The sequence below is a fragment of the Drosophila teissieri genome, chromosome 2L, assembly GCF_016746235.2.
Source record: "Drosophila teissieri strain GT53w chromosome 2L, Prin_Dtei_1.1, whole genome shotgun sequence".
NCBI lineage: Eukaryota > Metazoa > Arthropoda > Insecta > Diptera > Drosophilidae > Drosophila > Drosophila teissieri.
In genome coordinates, this window is record NC_053029.1 from 13,313,923 (window position 1) to 13,341,359 (window position 27,437).

General features: G+C 40.2%; 1 protein-coding gene across 1 annotated transcript in view; it reads right to left on the minus strand.

Annotated features, from left to right (window-relative positions):
• LOC122612685 (protein nubbin) overlaps positions 1 to 16,535 on the minus strand; it is a 41,366-nt gene extending 24,831 nt beyond the window's left edge. Inside the window, exons 1-2 of the mRNA XM_043786457.1 lie at positions 16,428 to 16,535; positions 9,776 to 10,815 (exon numbers count right to left, since the gene is read on the minus strand). Of these exons, the coding sequence (XP_043642392.1) occupies positions 9,776 to 10,652 (877 nt within the window). The 5' untranslated portion in view covers positions 10,653 to 10,815; positions 16,428 to 16,535. The remainder of the gene's footprint in view (positions 1 to 9,775; positions 10,816 to 16,427) is intronic.
• Positions 16,536 to 27,437: the final 10,902 nt, after the last annotated feature.

The window sequence follows — 27,437 nt, forward strand, 5'->3', positions numbered from 1 at the left end:
CATCTTAAAGGTGGCACCCCTTCGTCCTACTTCGACTAGGGGCCGCACTTCGTCTGGGGTAATTAGCAAATGTTTAATTATAGTTCACAATTCGCTAGTTGCTCCTTCCTTGCAGCCGCGGCTCGGGGTTCTTTTGGCTTAACTAATTGCTCTTGGTGACTCGACTTGACTTGCTGGGCAACTGAGTGAGTTGTAGTCGCTGCTGCCAGGAAACTGACACAATTGCCTGTCAATTGTAATTAGTTTTGCTTTTTGAACATTGCATGGCGGTGGATGAGAAGAGGTGAAGTCTGAATTCAAGTGCAGTTATCCAGAAGTTGGGCTTTGGGTTGGAGGTTTTCCGATGAAAATATTGTCTAAGTATTTTTCAGATATATGAAAGCTATGTCCTAAAGATAAAGATTTTTAATAAAAAGTTTGTTGTTTGTTTGGCATTGCTAAAAAGCCATCTAGCGTCGAGTAGACGCATCACATTTAGGGGTGAGTTCTCCTCCAATTGGATGTACATAAATTGAAGATTCTTCTGATTAGAATTGCTAGGGGTGCAAATAAGGCCTTCTTGCTAATAATAATACCCAAATCAGCTTGAAATACATTCACAACCACATCTACTGACAAATTGAAGGGCAATGACCGCAAATATAAAGACTGCATGAAAAATGAACAACAACGCGACCTAGAACTTGCATCTAAATATAAATAAAGCTGTAAAGACCGAACAAAAAATGCTTATTGAACACAAAAAACGATATAGTTAAATACCGTTTAGCAGAGAGCAAACACCTACGGAAAGTTTCTATTATCCGAAAGCCAAAACAACCAATTCTTCTATTCAAGACTATTTTTAACTTGTTTGACTTCTCCACGGAGCTTGTCTGCCGCTTGTCTACGGTTGCAATTGAGGTGCAAAGGAAAAAACGCGAAACAGTTAATAACTTTTTATAGCCGCAACAAAAGCGGGTGTCGTGAATTGGACAAGTTTTGCCGACGCGTCGACCAGGCCAGCACAATGATTCACCGGCCAAGCTGGCGGAGTCCACAATGAAGCGATCTCGTGACAGACAATTGCCGACAGTTGCAGCGACATCTAGCGGCGGCGGCTGCCAAAGTGTTAAATAACAATTACGACTTTATAAAGTCGTTGGTGTCATTGCAAATGTTTATGATGCCGGTTCAGAGATCACACAAGGAGCCCAGCTGCCAGGGAAGCTAATTAGTTGAGCAGACAGGCGGGGGCAATGTGGCATAGTATATATGCACATATATGTACATATATATAGAAAATACCGAAAAGGGAAGGAATCCAAGGGTTTACCAAAACTAATTTCAGATATGCATCGGGCGATGTTTCGAGTTGCTGCCACGGCTGCTGCAGCACGCCCTCCATCTCCATCTCCATTGTGGCCAAGAGGTCGCTTCTGTTGGACCAAAAGATCCCGGCCCAAAAGAGCTGAGTGGCCGTGGCCTGAACCTGCCCGGCTCTTTCGGCTTGAATTAAAACCAATCACAGCAACATGCAAAAAGAATCTGCAGCAACATGTTGCTCGTGTGCATGTACAGACAGCAGCGGTCAATCAAATAGCACCCAGGGTAGTAAAGGGTTATGGGAAATGTATGGATAATCAGCAACAAATGTTACAATATCTTTTGGAGAATTTATTGTTTGTAATTTTATAAAATAGGGATCAAAAGTATTTCAAAAAGCTAATGTAGCAACTACTACTAAAATGTGGCAAAATTATTAATAATTCAGCTGTCAAAGTTTAGATGTCTAAATTTAATATATTTCGTTAGCATTTCTGAACCCAAAAATTAGCGGAAAAGCAATGAAATATGTAGAAATATTAATAAAATCATAAAAAAAGGAAAAGAATATATTCATTATTCATAATTCACGGTTGCTATTATCTTGAATGCACCTGTTGCTATATAGAGAGTGGATCTCTTTTGGCTCAGCGTAAAAGTTATATACAAAAGTAATATTCGTCATAATCATAATGATAGGCTTTCAGAGATGCAGCAGCAGCAGCCGCCATGGCAGTTGATTATGATGATGACTCGCGTCCTTTTTTCTCGCAGCCACAGCAGCAACAACTCACAAAGTAGCCGCAGTAAGCAGGGGGTGTGGCGGGGATCCAAGGGGATCAAAGGGGGGTCCAAGGGGATGCAAAGGGGGAGGCACTGCGGCAATTCCAAGTCGTCAGTCTTACGTACGACGTCCGCACGATCCATGCAAATTAAATGAAACGTACGAAAGGCGCAAGCAGCAAAAAGTTCCCATGACTTTGGCAATGGATGATCGGTTCAGGTTCGCTCGGAAGGGTGGGGAAGGGGGAGGGGAAGGGGGGTCTGTGGCAACTTGCAGAGCGGGATGCAGTCGGGCACAGGTCCAACCTGCGGCCTCGTTGCACATCGTACGCTCCTTTAGCTGCACCTCATTTTCCCATTCATTCCATTCAATTCCCATGCGTGGTTGCCCAGCAACAAGAAAAATGGCTTTTCGCGCAATATGATCGATATTTATGTCGAAAAAATAGCAGTATAAGTTATTACAAAAAAACATAAGAAACGTTTTTCATATAAAGATTTCAAAAACCTTAAGTTAAAAATTAAGGTTTAAGTAATTTAATGGTGAAATTAAAATTGAAAGCGATCTTTAAATGACGACCAAAAGATTCGAGCTACTTTTCGAGATTAATAATATTATTAAGCTCTGAATCACCAAACATTTAATTGAAGCATGTACACTTTTGCTTCATTGATTTCTCGTTAGAGATTTTTGGAAACCGATTATTGGTTGATTTTTCTAAGAATTAATAAAGTGCTAGCGATAATTTGGTCTAGGTTTTTGGGATGATAAGGTTTTTGGAATTAACAATTCATGGAAATATGCTCGCGAAGAAATAATAAAAATTATTATTAACTTATTGAGGACACAGCAAATGTACGCCCTTAGTAGCCGCACTTTGGACCATTGATTGATTAATTTTCAGGTTGGAAAGCAGCTCAACTGGCGCTCCCTGGCCATACAAAGTGTGGCCAAAACACTTGACCGAAACGAAAGCGAAAACAGCGCCGAGGACGACTGACTCGAACGTCAACTTGAAAATGTGTTGAAAAGTAATAAAAATGTTGGCACAATTTTATAACCGCAAGAGCGGCAGATGAGCACAACTTTTGCATCGGGGTGAAGAAAAGACTGGCGTTAAACTGGAGCCCATAAAAGTCGGCGTCATGGGGAGAATGAATAGTAGACTGAAGACTGTAGACTGAAGACGGAAGACTCCTCTTCGGCGCCTGCTAAACCCCAAAGACTAAAGACTCTGAAGGTCAGGCATGAGCGATTTGAAAGGACTTTGCCGCCAGCGGAGTGTTTGGCTCCCTGAAGATGAGATTTCCTGAATTATGAATTCAAAATTAATACCGGGAACTGTCTAAGCAATCGCTACCGAAGACCCAGCTCCTTGTGGCGACCATTAATCTTACCGTATCGGGCAAATTGTTTTGTATTTCGCTCTGCCAACGCAGGTAGGTCCTGTTTAGGACTCGATTCTTTGGGGTTCCTTCTCTCTCTTCTCTTCTGGCCCAGATCGAAACTCAATTTGCGGGCTAACTGTAAAAGAGGTTGCCGTCTAACGCCCCCCGGCCCAAAAGGAACTTGGTTAATTGTGTTCCCAGGAAACTCCGACCAGGCCACAAAGCTAATTTGCCTACGAAATGTTGTCGGGATCTTTGGGTAAAGTCAATTAATTTTTGGCACAGCGAGGAACAGTGGTTCGGGGTTGATGAAACGTGTACTTATTTGCCTGGGGTGTGGCTTTTCAAAAATAATATTTATAATTAGTTTTCAATCGCGAGAATAAAATAGAGTTCAACAAAACAAGAAAAAAATAACAAATATCGTTTACTTCCCTATTAAAATTGAATGGGAATTAAAGTCCCTTTTTCGTCATAACATGTTTGATCATAATTTCATAATTCCCATAGATCGGTGTAAGCTAAATGTAAATGGCCTCAATTATAATGCCCCAACCACTGTTGCAGCGGCAACAATTTGACCCAAAACTCTTTCACCCTTTTCTCGCCAGGCTCGGGGATAATTTGAGCACATTTTCAGAGAAGAACATATCCGCTGACCCGCGGGATCCGCGGATCTGACTCCCTTTAATGGGTCTGCAATTTTCATATGACAAGCCAGGCGAGATTCGCGAGCAATTTAAATCCGCAGATCCTCGGAGACCCGAAGACTTTAAATTATGATTAAGTATGATCATCTGGTACTCTCACATGGCCCCAATGCCTTATACATATGCTGAGCAATAATAAAAAGCGGAAATGCTAATGATAGGGTTTCGCAGTTCGAACATTGAGTGAGCAGGGAGCTCCCCAGTCCTCCCTCAAAACATATCCTTTCTGGCCAAAACCAAAACCAAGAGCAAAACCGAAAAGCTCACGTTCCACACTCGAAAATGAAACAAATTTATAGTTCTTATTCCTTTGTCCCTGGCTCTTTGAAATTATTATTTATGCATATAATTTGACCAGCTGCCCTTTTTTAGTTTTTTTGTCTGCGGCTTTTCTGCGGAAAGAGTCGTCGATGGATTTTTATGAGCAGCCGTCCCCCGCTGAACGCCGGAACGTAGGCAAATTTCCACACGGCCACAAAAGCGAAATAAAATATCACGTCTCAACTTTATTATGGCTAATTGGAGGTGAAGTCTGCGGCGGTGCAAATTAAATCGCCGACTGCGAGGCCCACGAGGCGTATGAGTTACGATGCGCTCAGTTCGCTGGAAATTCAGCGGCTTGCGTTCTGAAGAAGGCGCCAGGATGCAGGCTTCTCCGACTTCTCCAGCTGCATTGCTCAATTCAAACAGAACGTAGCACAAATTTACCATTTTTTATGGTAAACACATTGAGGAGTAACTTCGTTCTGCTCTTTTCGGTTGGGTTGGGTTTGGTTCGGTTTGGTTTGGTTAATTCGCACACTGGCCATTGGCCATTGGCCAGCAATCAAACTAAGTTAACTGCCCGAACGTGCCTGAAGAGCTTTCGATTCGACTCGAATGGCATAGAATGCAGTTTTATTGAAATTTTTAAATGCCATGCAAAGAGGCTAAATTCGTGCTTGCAGTTTTCCCAACAGAGGTTTTTTGCATAGGAAAAACCATTTTATAGCATATTTAATATGAGCATCTGCTCAGCCTATAATTCCATTCATTTAAAACAGAGATTAACTGTATTTAATAATTACGTAGTAAGTAACAACTTCTTAGGAAGTTACATGGTTAGCCATGCACTTAAAGTCTTCGGCGAAGATTAGCAATTGAAGATCTTGCTAAGCCGACTTAACCCACATTTACCATAATTATTTATTTTATTACCCACCCATTGACATAAACATACGTATGGCCAAAAGCAAAAGGCTCCCACACACATAAATTTCGGTGCAGAAAATTATTATCTGCACCCATCGAAACATATTTGCTTAAGTTCAGCCCAAAAAGACGCTACCCAAAAACGAAAAACACAAAATTCGAAGTAAGGCCAAAGACAAAAGAGGCTTTCCCACAAAACAAATTCCCATGGCCCAATGGCTAAGCATGCATAATTTTAATTTATTTGTAGCAGCAGCAACAACAACACAGACAACTGGCCAACTAATAAAAGTAAAAAGCAAAACCTGAGCAGTCAAAAGTGAAGCAAAAGCAGCAAAAGCCAGGCAAAACACTGAAGCTGGGGCCAAGGAATATTTATGGAAATACCTTCGGGGCGGAGCTCCCGAATTGCGAAAACGTTGATCAAATTTTGCCAGATAAGCGACGACGACGACGAAGACGAGCGTGGATGATGATGGTGATGGTTATGCTTATGGTTGTGGTCCAAAGCACAGAGCTTGGGGATGTGAGCGTGACCGAAGCATATTGGAATTGAGCCAGGCTTAAGCAGGTGCAGCAGTCAATCGAATGAAATTAGGAAACGGCGATGGGGTAATGGAAATCTGAACGAAAGCCTAATGCTTTTTAAAGTGTTTTTACACATTTTTAAATACCTTTGGATCCATGAAATGGTATAGATACTTAGAATAAGTTGCGCAAATGAGTCATTTGATCTCTATTCACTTAAAATAGGTTGAGCGCATGGTCACACTGTGCTTCACATAGTTCTTGGGCACACTACCATATGCATTAATAAGAAACTTGGTCACATTTTGAAAGGATGCTTTGCTCAGCTCCTTTTTTTTCGAGAATCCTCAACTAATTTCCTCCATAGTCCGTGACTCACGCACACATATCGAACCCATCAAGCTCATATGCATGTCGAGGTCTCCGAGTCATCAGCCAAAGGAGTAGGAGGAGTGGAGTGGAGTGGGCAGGGGGATTGGGAATGGGGGATTGGGGATGGGCTGGAGGAGGCTGTGGCTGTGGCTGCGGCTGCGGCTGCCTTACAACGTCATCAGTTTTCGAAGGCGTTGCCAAAGAGCAACCGCTGCGGCGACTGTGGGAACTGATATTGCATGCTGCACACATACAACTCACCGCGAGTGTGGTACGTAGTAGTGACTCCCCTCCAAAAGCGATATCGTGCCTCTGAAATCTGCATTCGAGCCTCGGACGAAGCCGCAACTCGTTTGCATTTCTTATTTCTTTCAGCCCTCGTCAGATTGGCTGGCGTAATCTGTTTTAACTTGAAACTCGAACTCGAACTCGAAACTCCAACCTGCGATGGTTGTGGATGTGGTTGTGGATGTGCAGGCCCTCTGCGCTTTTGACGGTAGTCGTGCTTTGGTTATAAAAATTGAAGCCGCCATTAAATTCTGACAGTTGTCAGCTCTCGCGGTTTTGGTTTCGGGTTCGGTTTCTGTTGCTGTTTCTGTTTCGTTCGAGCAGTCAAGTTAAGTAGTTAGAGAAGCACTCCGGATCCACTAGAACTGCTGGTCCTAATGGCTGCTGTACTTGGCCAAATGGCTGATGATCGCCGTGGCCGGGGATTTGGTTATATGGCAATGATGGCCAAGAAGCCACAGAACGTTTCTCCCAGCAATTTGCAACTCCAACTACTCCAACCGCCTAACTGGGCATTTAGCCGGTAATAGTTTTGCAGCCTAATGGTCTAATGGCCTAATGGGATAACGAATTGAACTTTAATGCCCCAGCCAGCTTATCGAAATTGTCTACTTCGCTGGTGAAGAGCTTTCTGAATGCGGAATCAGCCATAAATTACATTTGATTGATGATTCTGATAGGCGGTCGCCGGGTCTATTTTAATAAAATTAATAAATCATCAGTTCAGTTCACAGGGTGATCGCTTATAGCCATTTTGATAGTATCAGTTTAAAATTATTCATACTCGTAGAGTCTAAACTTATCAATTTAAATACATACTTCACTAATCTTAGGTATACATGCGACTTAGGGAGTAATGGCGCTTAAGTAATAAACTAAGTGCAAACACCTGTCGCAAAATTAATTTGCTTCTGATAATGAAATTCAAATTATTATAAATTATATAGACAAGGTAAGTAAAATGCTCAGTAATTAAGAGTAAAACTTTTAAGTTTATCAAAGAGGTGGTTTTAAGCAAAACGTTAACAATTATTCAATAAATATGTATATTGGCTTTCCTTAAAAAGTTATCCCAAACAAGGTAAGTTGAGTGAAACTCAGATCGCTTCTTCCAAATGAATATTTTGAATAATCCCAGCTTTTTAGCGTTACATGATCCACGGCTGCAGCTTCTTTTGTGAGCTTTTCAGGTAGCAATCAGAGCTATCAGTCAACTGCCTGCAGCCTGATGAGTTCAAATTGCTACTGCACTCGCCCCGGACACGAACTCATCTCCATTTATCACTTTCAATAATCATCAAAAGCCATCAAAGGCCGTTGAATGAAACCGAAAAAAAGGCGTCAGGGGCCTCCGAAAGATCCACACAATAGCTGACAGACTGCAATCAAGGTGATGCGAACAAAAGACGCTGGCTGCCAGAAGAATTCCCGGCCGATGGGGTTATTAAAAAAGAATTTGCATAAAAGACAAACCGGGGCACGAGTTCTCCAACTCTCCAAAGCACAAACCACAAGGATTAAGCAATAAATAACTGAGAACGGCAAACGAAGTGGTTAATTTTCTATGAAATTATATTCAAATTAGTTTGATGTTGCCGTCTCCGCTCGGCAAAAGGCTCCAAACTGTTGTACAAATGGCATAATTATGGGATAGACACAAAGCACTTTGAGATCACTTCACTTCGAGACTTTGAGGGCACTTGAAATTATGCTAAAATGCCAAACGGGGAGGAGGTGTGACCAAGATGGGATGCTGGCACTGCTGCCACAGCTACGACGGCCTTTCCACAGAGGCTTGACTGTGGCTCAGCTCATCAATTATCCACGTGCTTACAGGGGCTGGCAATTTGTTAGATGTCTAGGCGGTGGGCTGGCCCAGAGGGGGCGGAGGGGGGGCTCGTTTTTGACACCTCTGACGTGATTATAACACTTTTATGGCCAGTTATTAATGATTTTCATATTCAATACAACCGGGCAGATCAGGAAAAGATGTCTACGCATACGGATATGGCTCATATGAACGATGCACCTCAATAAAATAATAAATAAACACTTTTAAATGAAACTAAAGTTACTATTCCTCTTAGACAATTGTTTGCTTTGCCTGCTCATAAAAAGCTGATGTTAATAAATTCCTAGACTGATTCCTTAATTAATGGGAGCACATTACCCTAAAGGCTTTTTGCTGTTTTACATAATTCGAGTTAAAAACATAATTTAATTGCCCGACATGCGATTTCGCTTCCTGGGCTGTGAGGCCATGTAAATTTCCGCAGACCGAGGCATTTATCAGGCGAGCAGATATTCAAAACTTGACCATCGCAGAATATTATTCATTCCGGTGTGCTCCCAAACACGTCAACTGCTGGTGGTGGCCTAAACCAACAAAAATATTCCTATATCTACGAATATTGCGTGCAGACAACAGACGATTTTGTGCAGAGCAAACTGAAAAGACACAAAACTGAATAAAAACAGAAAAAACTGAAAAAAGGGAAACAGAAGTCGACGATTGGCTGATGAGAGGGCGCTGCGATGATGTTAATGTTGCGCCTGATGATGATGTTTAAGAGGTATTGGGCTTGGGTTTGGGTTTTGGCCAGGTCTCAGGGATCTTGGGATCTTGGGATCTGCGGAGGTGGAAGGTGCGGAAGTGCAGTGCAGCAAACGTGTCTGCTGATGAGGCTAATGATATGAAAATGAGTTCGGCCAAAGATGACACGAAAGTGTGAGCGAGCAGCCATGCCATACAGCATATAGCATAATCATTTCATTTTATGAATGAAATAAAGGCCGCATAATAAATCAAAAGACACACACGTTGCCAAAACGGAGTTGAGAGGTGGATCGAAACGAAGCAGACTCAAAACGAAGCGTGATTGGGACAGGAAATGGAAATGAGCTTGCATTCTGGAAACAGCGAGGGTTAACCGAAGGATATGCTCAAGAAACAATAGAAGATCAGTGGGAAGAAGATAATATGGTGATTTACAACAATCTAATATAAATCATTCATATACTTTAGTAATTACCCTAGTAAAGCACCTTGCGAAGAAATATAAATTCATCTAGTTTATTACTATTGATTATAGCATTAAGCTTTTTTAATTGCTTTTCTCATATCCTTATGCTTTTACTTGTAGAAACTTCTCAGCCTCCCCTCGCTTGCTGCTGCAGCTGCCAAAATAATCATAAAACATCAAACTTACCGCCTGCATTTTGCATGTGCTCGCCGATGTTGCTGTCGTCATCATCATTATCATCATCATCATCATCGATGTCGTCGATTGTTGCTGCCGCTTGTGTTGCTGTTGGCGCCTGCAACGTTGTCGCTGCTGCAGGACTTGTTGCTGCAGTTGCTGCTCCTGATGCAGTTGTCGCTGGTGTCGGTGCTGCTGTTGCCGTTGCCATTGTTGCCTCGGGCAGGGCATCATTTTGCTGTAATGCGACTAATGAGGCGGCAAAATTGACGTGTTGCTGCGGCGTGAAGCTGAAGACCGATGTTGCTGCCACTGATTGAGTTGTTGGCTCGCTTTTAATTGTTGCTGCTGGCTGTTGTTGCTGCTGCTGCTGTTGTTGCCAGTACTCGGCGGCAATCAAGTGCTGCAGGCTGTGCGTAGGCAAATGCTGGCCAAACAGATTGCTCAGATGTTGCAGCGGCGAACTGCTGGCCACATGTTGCTGCAGGAGCTGTTGCTGCAACAGTAACTGCTGCTGCTGCTGCAGATGATGATGTTGCTGCTGCTGGTGATGCTGCTGCTGCTGCGACTGCTGATGATGGTGATGATGACGATGGCTGTGATGCGGATGATGATACAGCAGTGTGGATGCTGAAACGCCTTCGGTGGCCTCGCCATTGATTTTGTATTTCGATGTTGTTGTCGGCGTTGACATTGTTAGTGCTTCCGCTGCGAACAGCTGTCGCTGGTTGTTGCTGCTGCGCCTGTTGTTGCTGCTGCAATTGTTGCTGCCCCGATTTGTATTGCAATGGCTTTTGTATTCAAGTAACATGCCGTTGTTGCTAGCAACACGCTGCTGCCGTTGCTGAAGTTGCTGCTGATAGTAGTTTGCTAGCAACAATGGCATAATCAGTGTTTACGGCTAACTGTGCCAACAGCAGCAACAGCACAGAGCACATAGGTAATCACTCTCCGCAGCAGATAGCAGTTGAAAACGGTTCTCGAAAAACAGCTCAGGAACCTTGATTAGAGCCGATAGCCGCAAGTTGGTCAAGTGGACGAAGGCTGGTCTGTAATTAGCCAAAGAAGATTAATTAGCCATAAAGGGTGTGACGCGGGGGTGTGGGCGGACATGGGAGTGTCGTAAATAATACCAAAGCAATTGTCATGGTAATAAATAAATTTACAAAAATATAATTCGAGCCAAAAGGAAATTCTAGGCGAGCCAAAAGCCCCAACAATTAGAAATTCAAAGAGCTCAAATCGCATTTTCAGCTTAGAAGACGAGCAGCGAAGAAAACTCATTTATGCAAACTCATCACTCCGCACGCAAAGTATGATGGACATGTGAACCTGTTTATCTGCAGGTTGAAAGCCCTTCTTCTTTTCTTCTCCTTGCTTTTTTTTTCTTTTTTGTCATTTTAATTAGTTCAATTTTTGGTTTATGTGCCTTTCCTAAATCTGTCCATTGCCTTGGAATTTCACTCGGCGACAAGCCATTAACATGACGAGGCCGAAAATTAAAATTTATAAACGCCAACTCATTCTTACTCTTGCTTAGCTTATCAGCCCACTACAGATGGGAGGGCATGAAGAAGGTGGCCTAAACAGTTGACAAAATCTGTCAACGGTAGTGGCAATCGAACTGAATATTCATGATCGCCAGCCGCAGAAAAAAGCTAAGTACTCTGCACTGAACAGGAAAGAAAGAATTATTTATTTAATTGCCAAACTATTGTTTAAGGTTGTATTTAAGTGGGTATTGATATTCGTCTGCTTGGTAAAATGAAAGCCTCAGTTTCTTTACATTCAAATTTAAGCTTATGGATTCATATTGAAATATCACTTTTGATAAACCAAAATCATTTAAGGAAGCAAGTAAATCTAAGTATCCAATTTTTTTAAATATTGTATGAATGACACACAATTTTCTGTCAGTGCAGCAGTTGATATTTACAAGCTCCCCAACGCATTTGGCGTATTAAATTCCCCAACCACAACAGAGATACCCGTACAGACTTCGATCTCGGCATCGTAATTACAAGTCATCTACCCGATGTTTTTGACCATTTAAGCCACAAAAGCAGAAGCAGACCAAGTTGAATAGACGGAACAGTAGCCATGTTGGCGGCGGGGGCAATCGCATAGAAATAAAATAATAATCAGACAATAAGCATCGACAGATACAAATTTTCATTCATACACTGGGCCTAAACACGCATAATTGCTAATGCCATTTAAATGTGCGTACAGAAGCCACACTTTGTTAGCCCAAGTCATGTTCTATTATTAAAGTCGAAGGGTTTTCTCAGTTCCCAATCCCGATCTAGATCCGAGTGCAGCGGAAATGTGGAAAGTGACGCGGCCGATTTCTCTGCTCCCCATTGTTAAATATTTAACAACATTTAACCCTATAAGCGTATTACGAAACTTATTCTGTGTCAAATGGGAACGAACTGTTTGTCTAGACGGTGTACAGTTTAAGCGGGGGAAACCTCATTCCAAGCCAGATGTACATAGGTAATTTAATTTCATAAAATATAAGTGTTAAAAATATAGAGTAACTATATCGCATTGATCAGACACTCGACTTCTTATACTGCGATTCCTTCAAGCAAAACAAATAAACAACTTTAAACTTTCACAATAATATTTACTTTAATAATGTGTATAAATAAGACAACCGTAACTGCTAAAAATATTAGATGTAGTCAGAGCTCACTTTAATTGCAATCATGTCATAGCCGTAGATACTTTGAATCGTAAATTCGTAGCAAATATTTCGGTGACACACGATCCATAGTTGTATGTAGATAGTGATAAGCTGCGTGGAACAGGTCTACATATGGGCATGAAAATGACCTTTACCCAAGTGCGACAATGCCGTGGCACTCATTATGGGTGGGTCTGCACCACCTCTTCTGAAATATGTACATTTCGCGCGAATATTTATTTATTTTTGCTTGCCTAGCTAATCAATTTCAGCGGAGGGCTTAGCAAAGTCAGAAATATGTGGATAAGTTCGTACAAAAATTGACAATTAATAGAAGCGTATTTTTAACTCGTGGACTTAAAATGCTAATAGAAGTTTAGTGGCAAGTCCATGTGTATTAGGTGCATTTACAAAATTAATTACATTTAATGCGCAACCAAATAGAAGAGGTCCCCCATCGATTTCTGTCACCCCTCGCATATCGAAGGGGGTCTGAATATTCCCCATTTATGAATAATGGGCCGCCATTCGTAAAGTGCCAAAGGTAGATTTCCCGCGGCTCAAGTTGGCTTAGCTGTGCTCCACAAAAAAACAAAATAGCCACCGAATATTCAACACTAAATGAAACAATTTGTGACTTAGCAACTAAGACAAATTAACCCCATTGCAGCTCAATATTAATTAGCAACACTTTACCGATTGCCCTGTCGCCGGAGCCCCAAATTCCTAATTCTAAACAAATTATTTGTCTTTCTATCTAGACATCATCATTTCCCCAAGTTGGCACCTGTTTTTGACTCATTTCCATTTCGCGGTATCGACGGCTTCTATCTTGATAACCGTCTGTGTTTGTTAACTAGCCAAGTCTTACTGTAATTGACTAATGAATGGCATTCATTGTTCCTGCTTTTTTAACTTGTGACAAATTTATTTATTATTACTTCGCTTTTTTGTTCTTGTGTCACGCTCAATTGTTATTGCCTTCGATTATTGGCAGACGGGTCCTCAAGAACAGACTGCGATCTAATGGCTATCACGTGGTAATAACTGATCGCCTTATACAAGAAGTCTCAAGTGCGGAACTGAAAAAGGTCAATAAAAGGGGGAAGCACAGTATTATAGTAAAGTCAAGATCTATACAACGGGAAGTGTTTCTGGGAATTGCGATATTTGGCTTATACTGAATGTAGATAAGAATACTGATGCAGTTATAAAATACAAATATTAGTTAGCTGTTTGACTTTGTAAGTATGTGCTAGTATATTGTCTTTTAAAGATAATGGAGATTATATTAAATAGATGGCAACTCAGCTGATAAAAATGAATAATATTATAAAGAAGATGCAAGTATCTGCTTGCAAGTATCTTGCTAATGAACCAAGTATCAGGTACGTAGCCCTTAACTGAAAGCAAATGGCCACTTGAGGCCAGTTCTATCGCACCGGACCTTACCTAACGCAAAACCATCGAAACGAAGAATGGAAAACCGGTGCAAACCGATTTCCTTCATTGCGAAATGTGAAACGTGTTAAGCGAAACGAGCCCCCCAATGAACTTTGCTCGGACTAAACATCAGCCCATATTTCGAGATTCTAGTTTCTATTGTTTACCCCCGGTGAAAGAATTACGAGTTCCAAGAATTGTGGCACACACTTCAGAGCAGCAAACTCAAGTGAGGAGTGAAGTGACCTGAAGTGGGGGACGCAATAAACGAAATCAGGTGAATTTAATCACGAGCATTCAACTTATTTGTTAATTTTGCAAATTATATTTTATTGGCTTGCTCCTATCGAACTTTCGCAGATGGAGAAGATGGTAGTGGGGGGTGGGAAGTATCCTTTTGACGAATTTGGCTTATCAACCGCAAAGAAATCAATAATTCTTATCAACCATCCGCTGACTCTTTTGGTCGCCGAGTCTCAAGTGATTCATATTTAAATGATATACGGAAATGATTAGCTTGATAAGATTTTAACTTGCTGATATCTAGCTTCATTTTGTAATGCACTTTCTTAGTTATTCAAAAAGGCTGACTATAAAGCTATTTTCGGAATGGATGTCAGGAATATTATATGCCAGTTCAAATTCTAATCAATATTTAATAGCATGTAATTGAAATTTCAAAAGAAAGTAACTCTTGAGAGGTAAAGAAAATACATTTGTAGAGCATTTAACTGTCACCTTGTGTCAACTTTTGCCATCAAATCGATACCCATTCAATTGATTAGTTTTTCGGGGCTTGGCCAAAGTTTCATTGTTGAACACGTCGTCGATGATATGCAAAGTGCAGGGGTATGAAGTGCCTCGCATGGCACTGGTTCTTGGCTGACTGTATCTCACCTGGAGGTGTCTTATCAGGCCAGAGCAAACAAATTGAACTCATTTTTCTTTTTAAACAACAGCTTCGACGCAATTGTCGACACGGGTCTACACATAGATATAGATACTCCAATAAGACCCGACTCGTCTTGGTCTTCTTGGCCCGGTCGGGCTTAATCAGTTCAGTTCGGCTGGAGGAGCTCCGAATATGGTAAATGGGAAAACGCAGTCGAGATAATGCTACGTTAAGAACGAGAAGGAGCAGGTTCCATGCTTCCATTCCATTTTTATCTAATTAGGCTAAGCAGCCAACGCCACAAACGCTGCACAAATATTTATTATTGTACTGTAAAAATAATCAATCACTCGATCGTTACAGCAAATGGTAATGGTATCTGTACGGCTGTATCTGGTATATACGCCACCCAGATAACGGCATTTGAATAAGAAAAATAAAACAAGAATGAGTGTCCAACCAAAAGAATATGCAGCTCCAACTTGTCCCGAGGCACTTGAACTCAAAACTGCGGCACACCACAAGTGTTATGCTAATAAAACATATCGAGACGATCGCCTTATCAATAAGGCAACATAATATACGTGGTGTATTGATATAGATATACACATTAAACAAATCGAACTGTGGGGTGGTACGATATTTAAAGTGTAAATCGATCGGTTCTTCTTACACTTTGTTTGCCGTATTTATTTATTTCAATTTCAATATTTTTTTTCTCGCCTCACGGTTCACCTCAGCGATATTGCGAAAGATACTGGAGCTACAGGTATCCCACTTCAACTTGTGTAGAGTAAACTTTGATGCAGGTTCTGTTTACCTCCGGTCTGAAACTCAAGGCGCCTTACTTAAAAATGGTTTAAACAGCCCCCCTCTTAAATGGTATACATTTCCCTTCAATCATTTTCATTAACCTTGTACCTCTTGAATCTTAAATGGTGGAAAGCCCTAGATTGTCAAACACTATTTACTGCTGCGGGTGGGGAAAAGCCCCTATAAAACGCTAAGGAACATAAATTCAAGAATGTTTCATTTATTAAAGCTTGTTCAAGATTGCAGATTAGGATTGTGAAATTCTACACGGCTTTGATTAAGTGAATGAATCATGATTAGGGTCCAGGTGGCCTGGAGAACTGTTATCAAAAAAAAGTTCGGATGTCACTTGTAAACTTGATTAATTTTTTTCGATCTTATGGAAAAAAGTACGGAATTTTTGCAATATAAAATGCTCAAAACTTAAAACTTGATTAAATATCATCATTTCTTAAATTTAAATGTCAATATTTTGTTTCATAAATTCATTTGTGAGGAAGGTAGATAAATAAAAACTTTTATGTAATCTTATGCGTTTTAGAAATTTTTATAAGTTCCTTGAGGAAACCATTTTAGTTTTCAAACATGTAAAATTGTATTTTTAAAGGAACTTATACTTTGAATTTATTTTCTGCACAGTTTAATCAAACTAAACAGTATAAACAATTTAAATGCAACTACTTTTCAAATATAACATCTTGTACACAAATAATTCATAAATAAAATACTGTAAACTTTCGATTATATCCACCTTGTTATAAATGTATTTTTAAATTTGTATTATATTTTTCATAACTTAATGTGATACTCAATAAATTTACCTCTGTTGCTAAGTTTTTCAGACAACTTTTCAATCATTAGATATTAAATTCATTTCGTTCAAGTGAATAAGTAATAAGTTATCCTTTTATTTATCTACACAATTGTGGGCACACTTTAAAACTATAAGCGTATAGTTTTTCAATAAACTATGATGTTTCCAAAAGCGGAATTTGCGTCTCATTCGCAACACGTTTCGATTCGCACAAATGCCGCCGTCAAAACGCAAAAAACTGCGGCACAAAAGAGATCGGAAAAATCGCGACGCGAGAGCGATGAGAATGGGGACTTTTATTAGAGGGGTGTCTTCAGAACGAAGCGAATCGTTCGGGATCGTATTGTATCGGCAGAATAGCGCATGGGATATCGCGGAGGACACAATGTGCTGCCAAAGTCCGGGGAGCGCGCGCACTTGAGCTACAACCACTGAACGCTAAACTCAACTGAGGCGAGCTCGCCGAAAGTATCTTAAAGATGCGCAACGGATCGGCAACTTTAACGGCAGCGGGCTGCAACAAGTTTTTCGCGAAATCCATATAAACAAAAGGCAAATAAACAAACGGCAGTGCACTCAAACAATTGCAATGTGAAGTGTCTCTGTGTTCGCTTTTGCTCCAAGTGTATGTGACTTTAGGCGCTTGTATCTGCTGCAGGTACTCGCACACACAGATACACACCTGTCTGCAACATTGCAATTCTGGGAGAGGGATAAGAGAGAGAGCATAAGCTCTCTCAAGCTATGATGAGTTATGTTTAAACACTAATTCATTTTCGCATATAAAAAAAAAACAATTAAGTTTCCTTTGAGAGCAAAAATTACCTTGTTTCTCAATTCTCTCGCTCTCTCTTCGCGCTCCACAATGGTGCGCGGGGGGTGGCGATGTTGGTCGGTGCTTGGAGCGCACCACTACCACTGCAAAAAGCTGCGATCGCTCTCTTAGGTTCCACAAAAAGCTGGCCCATTGGCGAAAAAGAGACAACTAATCGCGCTCGCTAATTTGGAACGCACACTTTTGCATTATTCAAATCTGGTTGCTCGCCATCCCTCTCGCACCCGCATGCTCCCTCGCCTTATTTAAATTTATGATTATCGCCCCCTTGTGTGTGTGCCTACTTAATCCAATTGGAGGTGGAGCCGCGTTGCTCTGTCCAATTGGGAGATACGCTCGCATAGACTCTCATTCCGCCTGCATATAGCGCCTCGTTAACTGTCACTTTGACGCAAGTGGGGGGCTTTATCTTTATTTTGGGGCCTGGATTTATCCAATTGGATTTTTGTTTTGCAAACTGGTTTCGCCAACGCCTCTTATTGGCAGCGCTATTTTTAGGTTCGCTTCGGCTATTAACTAAGTACAAACTGATTAGAGAATCGCTCTTATTGGGAATTTGTGGTAAAAGCTTTTAAATAAGGGGGTCTTAGTATTTATTTCTTTTGATTTCCGGTTAGGTTATTTCAGTACAGTACTATTATATTATTATTCTTCAATCTATCAATTAATTAAATATGATTTGGATTTATGTAGTGCTCTAACCCTTTGTTATAATTTCTATAAATTAACACTCGATAATAGATAAAAAGGCAAAATTTTATTTGTATTGCTACTATCTTACTTACTTTTTGTTAACAATACCTTCAAATATTATTGAAAATAACTCAAATTATTATTTTAACGTGATGAAAAACGGCTTTTTATTAAAATTACATACTGCCTCATAATTTATCTATTAATCTCTGATACAAAATTCTGTTTCTATGGCGTATACTTTATTTTATCTGGATAAACTCAACAATGTAAATTAATCATCAGTAATTCAACAGAAATCTTTCCCAGCTAAACGATGATCCATTGAATGGCGAAGAGCATTCAGGTTGGACCTGCCCCGCGGAGTTTCCATTGAAGGGCATTGTTTTGGAGGGCGCCGCTGCCTCACAAATCGCATATCGCAAACGCACGATCTGCTGACACAATTCCGCCAGCAATTAAGTTGATTCACCTCCGCGGGCTTGGATATTTTACCTGTTGCTCAATTTGCCGGCGTTTAAGAAAGCTGTCAACAGCGATCGGGCATCGGGAGTTGGGAATCGGCGGCAGTCGACGACCTGGGTGCATAATTCCGGGCAACTGGAGCTGATCTTGGCCAATTGTTTACCATATGCAGTCCGGCCAGGCATTCCAAACTGTCCGCTCGAGCTTATTAGCCTGTCGTTTGCATTTCTGCGGTATTTCCACTTTGTTCAAGGCGCCGGCCTCCCAAGTGAACGGTCCCCAATTTGAATGCAAATTCCACGCATTGCGCGCTTTTGGTCATTCAAATGTTGCCGCTTCACTGTGGCCGCGAAGTTATAGATTTAATGCCGCGGTAGCTTGGATACCCTATCCGTAAGGGATACTCAGCTGCAAAGATAAAATATATAATTACTAAGAAAATATGCATTTTTATGTGTAACAATATGAATAATTGTAAAACTTTTGCTTTCTCTCGAAATAAGTGGATAATATATTCTTTAGGTATTGGTTTAAAAATTCAATTTATTCTCTTTACTTTTCTGAATAAAAAATGTAATTTATATCGAACAAAAAAAATGAAAGCTTAAAAAGAAAATTCTAATATTTATTTGTGTTCGTAACTTAATCTTATATTAATGCCTAAATAAATAAATATAAAGTAAATAAAACCCAAATAATGAATATTAGTAAGAAGAACTCTACCCATTTTTATAGTTAATACATTTATACATATCTATAAAAATCTCAACACTCCTGCTTTAACTTTTTAACGTTGCCCTATACTCAGCGCTAAGTTTCCCCATAACTTGGTATAAACTTCTTCAAAATGTAACAAAATGTGAAAAATCCTAATTCCTCTAATCATGAAATTCCTGCCTAATAAGCTTCTATTACAATACGATGATATACGGCCATTACAAAATGATGGGCAGTCCTTCGGCTGATGGTCTCTCATCATGGTTGGATTGGGTTCTGGAACTTGAGTCGATGCTTAAATTAGCATTTAAATGTTACTCCAGCCGAGGCATTTCATCACAATGTTACATTCACATTACTCAGTCAGCATAAAATTGCAAACACATATTATTGACACATCATTATCAATCAAAGTTATGCTCAGTTGAAAGTCCGCAATGCTTCCGCAAAACAAAAAGAAGAAAAACCCCGAGGAACAGAACAGTGTTTCTACTCTCCGCGCAGATTACAGCTAAGTTTTATGACCATGATTTATGGCAGAATTCTTCCTAGGCGGCCGTTCTGGTTTGATGGTCCAGGCCAGGCCCAGTGCACCATGAAGCATCCCAATCCAAATGCGAATGCGAATACGTATACTTCGTATTCGTATTCGTATATGACTCCGAGAAAGACACACTACACACTCGCTGACACGCACAGTCTAGATGCGAGTACGTATCTAGATATCTGGCAGATACACCGCCGAGCACGAGCACTCTAGCATGCTTTATGGTCTAATCCCGATGGTTAGTTTTGTTCAGCATAAACTGCTCGATTTCATGTGATAGAATGTAGCAGCAAATCAAATTGTTAGCCGCCTCATTCTGCGATTTTACATCCATATTTATTTGCAATAATTTGGTGGCTTTATGGCATTCCCTCATTTTGCGCTGTTCGCCAAATGCGTTTGTCTTGTTTAATCTGATTATAATTGGTAAAACAGCGGCATAAAATATTCCAAATGATTGTTATGCCAAAGATAATGGCGATTTTGCGATTTCGCGATTTTGATAACGGCCTGCCCTTATAATAAATAAAACAGAATGCTACTGTTTAAGTGCGAAAAACATCAAAGGAAAATATTTGGGATAAGCTGGAAGGGTATGTCGATTTGTAGGAGCGCTCTGTAATTTTCTAGCATAGTGTATTCAATCGGCATTATATTAAACATTTTCTTCATCCTCGCATATTTTTGTCTGATCTACTAGTATCTTAAGTTAATATGTTAATAGACCTAAAGTTTTTACTTACACCCTGAATAGCGTGACAATGTAATTCGATTTTAATTGGAGTCAGGTACTTAGGCCACCCGGTACTTTTAGCTACTAAACTTTAAAACATGACCCAAGATATTCCCCTACACACTTGAATCAATAAGAAGGAGTTTTCCCTAGTGTAGAACTAGAATCTACTACCAATTTTTCACTTCACACTTGCAGCACGCCATGCCGACCACATTTTTCTCTTTAACGCATTTAAGCCGCAGTGGTTAACCCCAAAACTTTGCATTTATATTAAAAAAAAAAAAGGGGAGCGCGAGGAATCAGGGAAAAACAATTAAATGTGATATGAAAGGGGTTGTCTGTAACCGAGTCGTTGACAAATTGTGCGATTATGCTAAGGCCGGCCAAGAAACAGAAAGTTTTATAACTTTAATTGTCGCGTTACAACACCCGCAGCAGCAGCAAACGCGAAACGCAAAGTGCAGACAACAAAAGGCGATGTAATTATATATCCACTATATAACTATATATATCCACTTCAGCTCTGCGCTGACACGCGGAATTCTTCTGGAGCATTACAAATGAGCCATTGGCGTGCCGTTCCCTTGATTATTTTAATTTTTTATTAGCGCTTCTTCTGCGGCTTAATTGTTTTTAAGCAAATCGCACCTTAGGGCACAGATGTCTGGCTTTAATATTATATTTGCTTTTAGTGCAGACATATAAAAGTTTATGGTGCATAAATAAATGAATTTATAAAAATATAAACATATTGTATTGGGCGTTTTAAAATGTAAGCTTATGGAGTGCTGTAAATAAATGCATCAAACACAAGCACGGTCTGTTATTAATTTTCTTAAAAATGTTTATTAAGAAAGTTAATGCAAGTTTATCTACTTAGCATAGTTCCACCCTAAAACACGCCTCCTTGAACAGTAAAAATAAATTCAAGCATTACAAGTGGTTTTTTTTCTTTGTCTGCATTAAATTATAGGTCTGGAAATTGATCGAGATTTCCATCTGTAAAACACTTTTTGTGTTTTCAATTGCGTTTCAGCTCAATAGTTAATTATTTTACGGAAGATTTCCAACAGTTTAACGGCTTTGTTGTAACTCTTGGCGCCAACGGCAATTGCCTGATTTGAAATCTACTTTAAAAGTTGGTAAATTAGAGTTTACAGTTCGACTTGGGTTATTATAAATGCACTTCCTAATTGAATTGCATTTGCTTGAAATAATTGATGAGGTAATGAAGGTGAGGCTGCCATCGAGATTATAGATATGACAAGTGGGAAATAAGCCATTAGGCATTACAATATATAGAATCTGATATGGACAACATAAGAATTGTAATTCCATTTGGGTTCTTGTGTTTGATTTTGTTAACCCCTTTTAATTGGTACAAGCATTTTGAAGCACTAGTAACTTTGAAGTGTAAACTAGAAACGTTTATATTAAGGTTCTAAAATGAAATGAAAGCTTAACGATGAAATAAAATAATTAGCAAAGAAGTTTGTATGCAAAATCCCTGAAGAATGTTTAGTGCTTTCCCATATTTTAAAGTCTATCACAATATCATTTTTATATACTTCCTAACAGAAACGTTTATATTAAGGTTCTAAAATGAAATGAAAGCTTAACGATGAAATAAAATAATTAGCAAAGAAGTTTGTATGCAAAATCCCTGAAGAATGTTTAGTGCTTTCCCATATTTTAAAGTCTATCACAATATCATTTTTATATACTTCCTAACAAACCAATAGTCATATAAGCCGTTTAAACTAAAGAGCAGCAAATGCAGAGGAAAATGCAGCATTTAAGAGACGCAAAAATGCTGTATAACAAGCGCCAAGTTTGCCACACAAATCAAAGCCGATTTGCCGTTTGCCGTTTGTGTACCACTTTGGACATATATGGAAAAATTAGTGGGATGTTTTCGAATTGTCCAGTATCCACAGTGTCCAGTATCCAGTGTCCAGTATCCACGGTATCCAGCATCCAGAGAGCGATGATGACGATGGAATCGTGGGCCCAGGAGTGTGTGTTTCGACCAAGGTGTCGTCGTCATTAGCGGTTGTAGTCGGTGATGGTGGAAAAGCGAGAGATATATATATATATTTGATAATGGTGTTTGATTTTTGATTGTGAAATTTAAAGCACTCACAGGCGAGGCGGTACGATTGTGCGGTGTCCCCATGGATTCGAGTGGCAACACATAGCCTCACGCCAATAAACGCGCAATTATAATAAAAATAATCACAGGGGGCGACTGACGACCGACGACTGCTGATCCTCTGCATTTGGTCATAGTAGCTGCTGGCCGGGCCAAAACCGTTGAGCTGGCCAACATCCAACATCCAGCATCCCAGTTCCAGAGTTCCAGAGGCGTTTGATCATTGCGATCATTGGACGTGGAGGACGTCCATCGTTCCCGACGACCGGATTATCGCCTTTTCGAACAGCTTTTTCCTCCGCTGTTCCCATTCTCTATACTATCTCATTGCGACGACAATTGGCGAGTAATTGCTGCTGCATAATAATTCGCCACCATCCATCGTTGGCCTGGTCAAGTTTTTGCGCCTCTTTGCTGGCGATTTTTTCTGCCTTTTTGCCATCTCCACTTAATCCGTTTTTGGTTGAGTGAGTTTCCTGAATTTATATAGTAGATATAAATATGATATTCTCAGATATACATTCATTTGTTCCTAATTTAATAAGGAGAATTAATTAATGTGGTATGAATTAAATTAACGAAGCAATTAGACACAAATTCCATTACAAGGTGATGCAGCTCTGAAAAATGCCTTTAACGGCATGGCCAACTAAAAAGTGGCAAAATAATTCATTATAAAAATGTTGCGAAAAATTACCATTGCCAATAAGGTTGTGTTGACTTTTGCGAGGCGAGAAGGCTGTGCATATATAAATTATACTTTTGGGGTGGAGCAAGTTTGCTTCTCATATGCCAATTTATGATTTTCTGATGGGAATGTCACCATTTTTCATGGTGGCGTACTCGATAGTGACATATAAATATTTTTAGATTTAATAATTCAGATAAAAATTCCAAAAAAAACTCAAATAAATGCACACACAAGCAAAAACAAGCATTTATTAAATTGTTTTTATTGATACTCCCAGTTGGTTTTGGGTTTCATTGGACTGGCTACTGAAATTCGTTTTAAAATTATATAGGCTCAACTATTATTTTAATCTAGTGTTTCAGGATTTCAATCTTTAGAGGAACAAATTAAAAACAGTAAGTCTCGTACAATAATTAACCTACTTATCCCCTACTTAGTTGCTGGCTCCTTCTCATAAGACCTCTCTTTTTCATAAGATTTTTGCCTAATCAATCATTAAGTGTCTATTAGTGCTTATCTACGGCTAACAAGCCATCAAAAGCAGTGGAAAAAAGGCATTTTCCACGGTCATCAAATCAATATTCAAAAAGCCTCCACTACCAAATTGGCAACAATCTGTCAGATGCATTTCATAAAGCTCAAACGGCGGCGAGAAAAACCCCAGCTCCGTGCTGTAAGAGGAGTGGAAAAAAGTCGAAAATTGCTTTATGAACACGTTTCAATTGCGTTTTGCCAGCCAGCTCGCCAGGCATGTTCGATGTCATGTACTCCATGGCTGTAGTCTAGGGAGAGAGACACTTCTCCGGGCCTGATGAAATCGATCATTTTCCCACGATCGGATCGACTGGATCGGATCGGCTAAGATCGGCTCGCCTGTCAGCGGCCCAAGTCTCAATGACTAACTCTAACTGCACAACAAGTGGCCACTGGCCAAGTGGCAACTTGGCCAGGTACAAAAAACCGGGGGGAAAAAAAACCTGACCAATAGCAGGCATTACTTGATTTGTATGTGCTGCTATGTAAATGCTATAAAAGGATTTTGATTACGGCCAAATGCCGGCCCCGCCAGCCGGACGACATGGACCCAAGGTGTCTGAATTCTATTGGGATGGGATGCGATTCAGAGAAGCTCTTTCTTCCCAGAGGCGGAAGCATGACTAGGCGCCTTTTCAGGTCTTGGGCATTCATTGATCGATATCAGGAAACTACGATTCGAACATTTAAATCATGCCTTCACTCAACCTTTTCTTTATGGGCTCTTTATACAAAGGGATCTGCACTAGTTACTATTAAAGGAAATACCATTTTTGGCCTATTTTCTATAAAATTGAAATGTAAAGTTTAGATAATTTGAATGAAGATACAATCGATGGTTAATATACATATTTAAGCCAGTAGCATTGCTTAAAAACTTATATTTTTCAGATCTCCAGGCAGTTTGAAAACCTTTGTCTTCCATTTAACAATGAAGTCCCCTTTCCCTATCACAAATCATGAATAAACACTTTTCCTTATTCTAATTAGCAGGTGGTTGCCCTTTCCCCCATCAACACCTTCCTACCAGTTTCCACTGGTCTTACGCACTCGCCATGACTGGTAAAAAAAAAAGAGTATTTGAGCCGCTTAATTGGGGCGGACAGTCAGCTCGATCCGCTCAGTTCTTTGACATGTTTTCTATTTGTCTAATTTGTCAAGTTTTGACTGGAATGTTTTCAGTTAGGAAAACGGAAATGATCCGACAAAAAACTTGTGGCTTCGAGACATTACAATTTTTGGAGTTTGGAATTAACTCGAAAGCGTGGCCAGGTTTTTGGGTTAGGCAGAAACCGAAAAAATACATATTTAAATTGATCCCATTGGGCTCGTGTTCAAACAATGCTTATTTTGTGTCTTGATTGCGGCAAGCGTGCTTCGGTGTTTATTTATTTGGTCGTGGATTCGTGGTAGGGCATACATGCAGAAGTTTATCTTTGGCTTTTGGAACTCACAAATCGAATCGTATGGTAACCTAATGAGCTTAATGTTTGAGTCTCTTCATCTTGAAGGCATTTTAAATTTAGCAATAGGTGCGCGTCTCACATCAATGTACTTACGATTTAGCTCTGTTTGGGATAAATATAATGAGAACCTGTCATTTTAGCAGCAATGGCTACTTTCCTTAGAACACAGATTTCCAAAAATATTACAAATTCCATTGGAAAATTCGCCACATTCAGATACAAATTGATTCTGTGCCTCACTTCATTGTTTTTTTACAGAGCAGTACCTAAAATATAAATGCTATTAGGCAGTTCGCGATTTGAAATAGTCTCTTACCTTAGCAAACTCTTTGGAGTATTATGAAGACACATATTATTGATTTTTAAAACTTTGTCTTTGCCTAGCTTCATTTAAAGGTCCTTACCTCTTCAGAGTCTGAAACAAACTGAATGTTGGAAGTAAAAAAAAAACTTCGAACCACCCTTTCTATAAAAAATGAACATCCATTCAACCCTTTAAATGGCCTCTCACTTCCAGTCCCTGATTTTGCATAGAACCTGTGGTCTTGGCTTTTTTAGAACCATTCCAACCCCTTCGATAAGGAGTTGGAACCAGTTCCGCACGCCAGATGGCGCTGCTGAGCTACTTTTGTGGGATTTCCACTGCGCTGAAAGTTTCATTAATGGCACAAAGACTTGTGAATAATTTATATAATTAATACCCCGCTACGTTGACCACGCACAGCTGGCATTTAGTCGCAACTTAAGGAGCGATCTCCACTCAGCTGCTGTTTAATAAAATATTTTAAATAATTCCGTAATCTAAATGCAGTCGTCGTCAGAGCAGCAAAACAAGCCCAGGAACGTTGGCGACGCTTTCCTCATCCACATCGCATTTAACATTTAACAGGATGCTGTTCTCAGCTGGCACTGAGAAAGAAATTCTAAATACCAACCAGTCACAGCCAGCATCCAGCACAAATCACAAATTGTCACGTTAATAGTGGCAGCCATCCCCATTCCCATTGCCATTCCCATCCCCGTCCACATCCCCCCTTAAGCATCCCCATCCCGACCTGGATCCCCATTCCCGAACCCACCTCCATCCTACCGCCGCCTCATTTGAGCTCGTCTTGCATTTCGCATCCGTATAAATGCAATGTAAATTTTTTTGTGTTCTGCGCGCCATTGCATATGTCCACTGACGGAGTGGATGGCCAAAGCTGAGGTTTACCAAGAGCAAAATTGGGGATGGACACGTGAGTTTAACACTTTAATTCTATATCTGTTTAATATTTTTATACAATTTTCGGTTAATTTTAAAGCTAAGTTAGTTGAATTAAACAATGCAAGCTAATTGGTCAGTTTATTTTCCATTAAATTCAGTTAAAGAACAAGTAAAACTAAGCTTGCTTAAACATACTTTAAAACTATTTATAAGATTTGGATTTATCATGGGAAGATGTTTTAAAGTTTAGTTGTAATTTTTAGAAAACAAAGACTGTAGTTGATCTTCTCTTCTCCATGGCAAGTGATCCTACTTCGTGCCCCAAGAATCGCACTCGACACGCTGCCATCTCGAAAGTCACAGCCCGATGGAGTGCCATTGGCAGGCACTCTTCTGCGTCTCTCAGCACGTTTCGCCTTGATAATTTATGAGACGCCTTATTAACATCAGTCAGCATCGGCAGAAGTGCAGATTCAGGCTTCGAGGCTGGTCTTCGTACTCGTCATCGTCTTCGTCTTCGGCCTGGTCTGCGGCATCCAACTGGCTTTCTCGGAAAGGAATCTCCGCTTTTTGCCTCTGTCTCTCGTCGGCTGCCACATTTTCACCCATTTTAATGTAATTTCTGCTGTTTAATTTGTAAATTATTTTAATGCAACCTTTGTCATAATTTATTGTCTGCTTCGCAGGCCGCGGCATCCGAGTATCTGAGTATCCGGTAGATACACACACATACCCGTATGTATGTATGTATATTACCCCTTTGGCGGACTATGCGAGCATGCAAATCAGCTGGCCAAAATCCTCGGCGTATCTCATTCTATGCAAATCCGCGTGTCCCCGTCGATTCAAGTCCATTGAGATGAGAGATGAGATGGGAGCTGCGGTACGAGGTGGCTCGTTAGGTGGTCAGCCGCTGGGATTTGCATAAGTATGTTGACTTTCAATTAAATGCCAAAGCTCGATCAGTTGTTAAA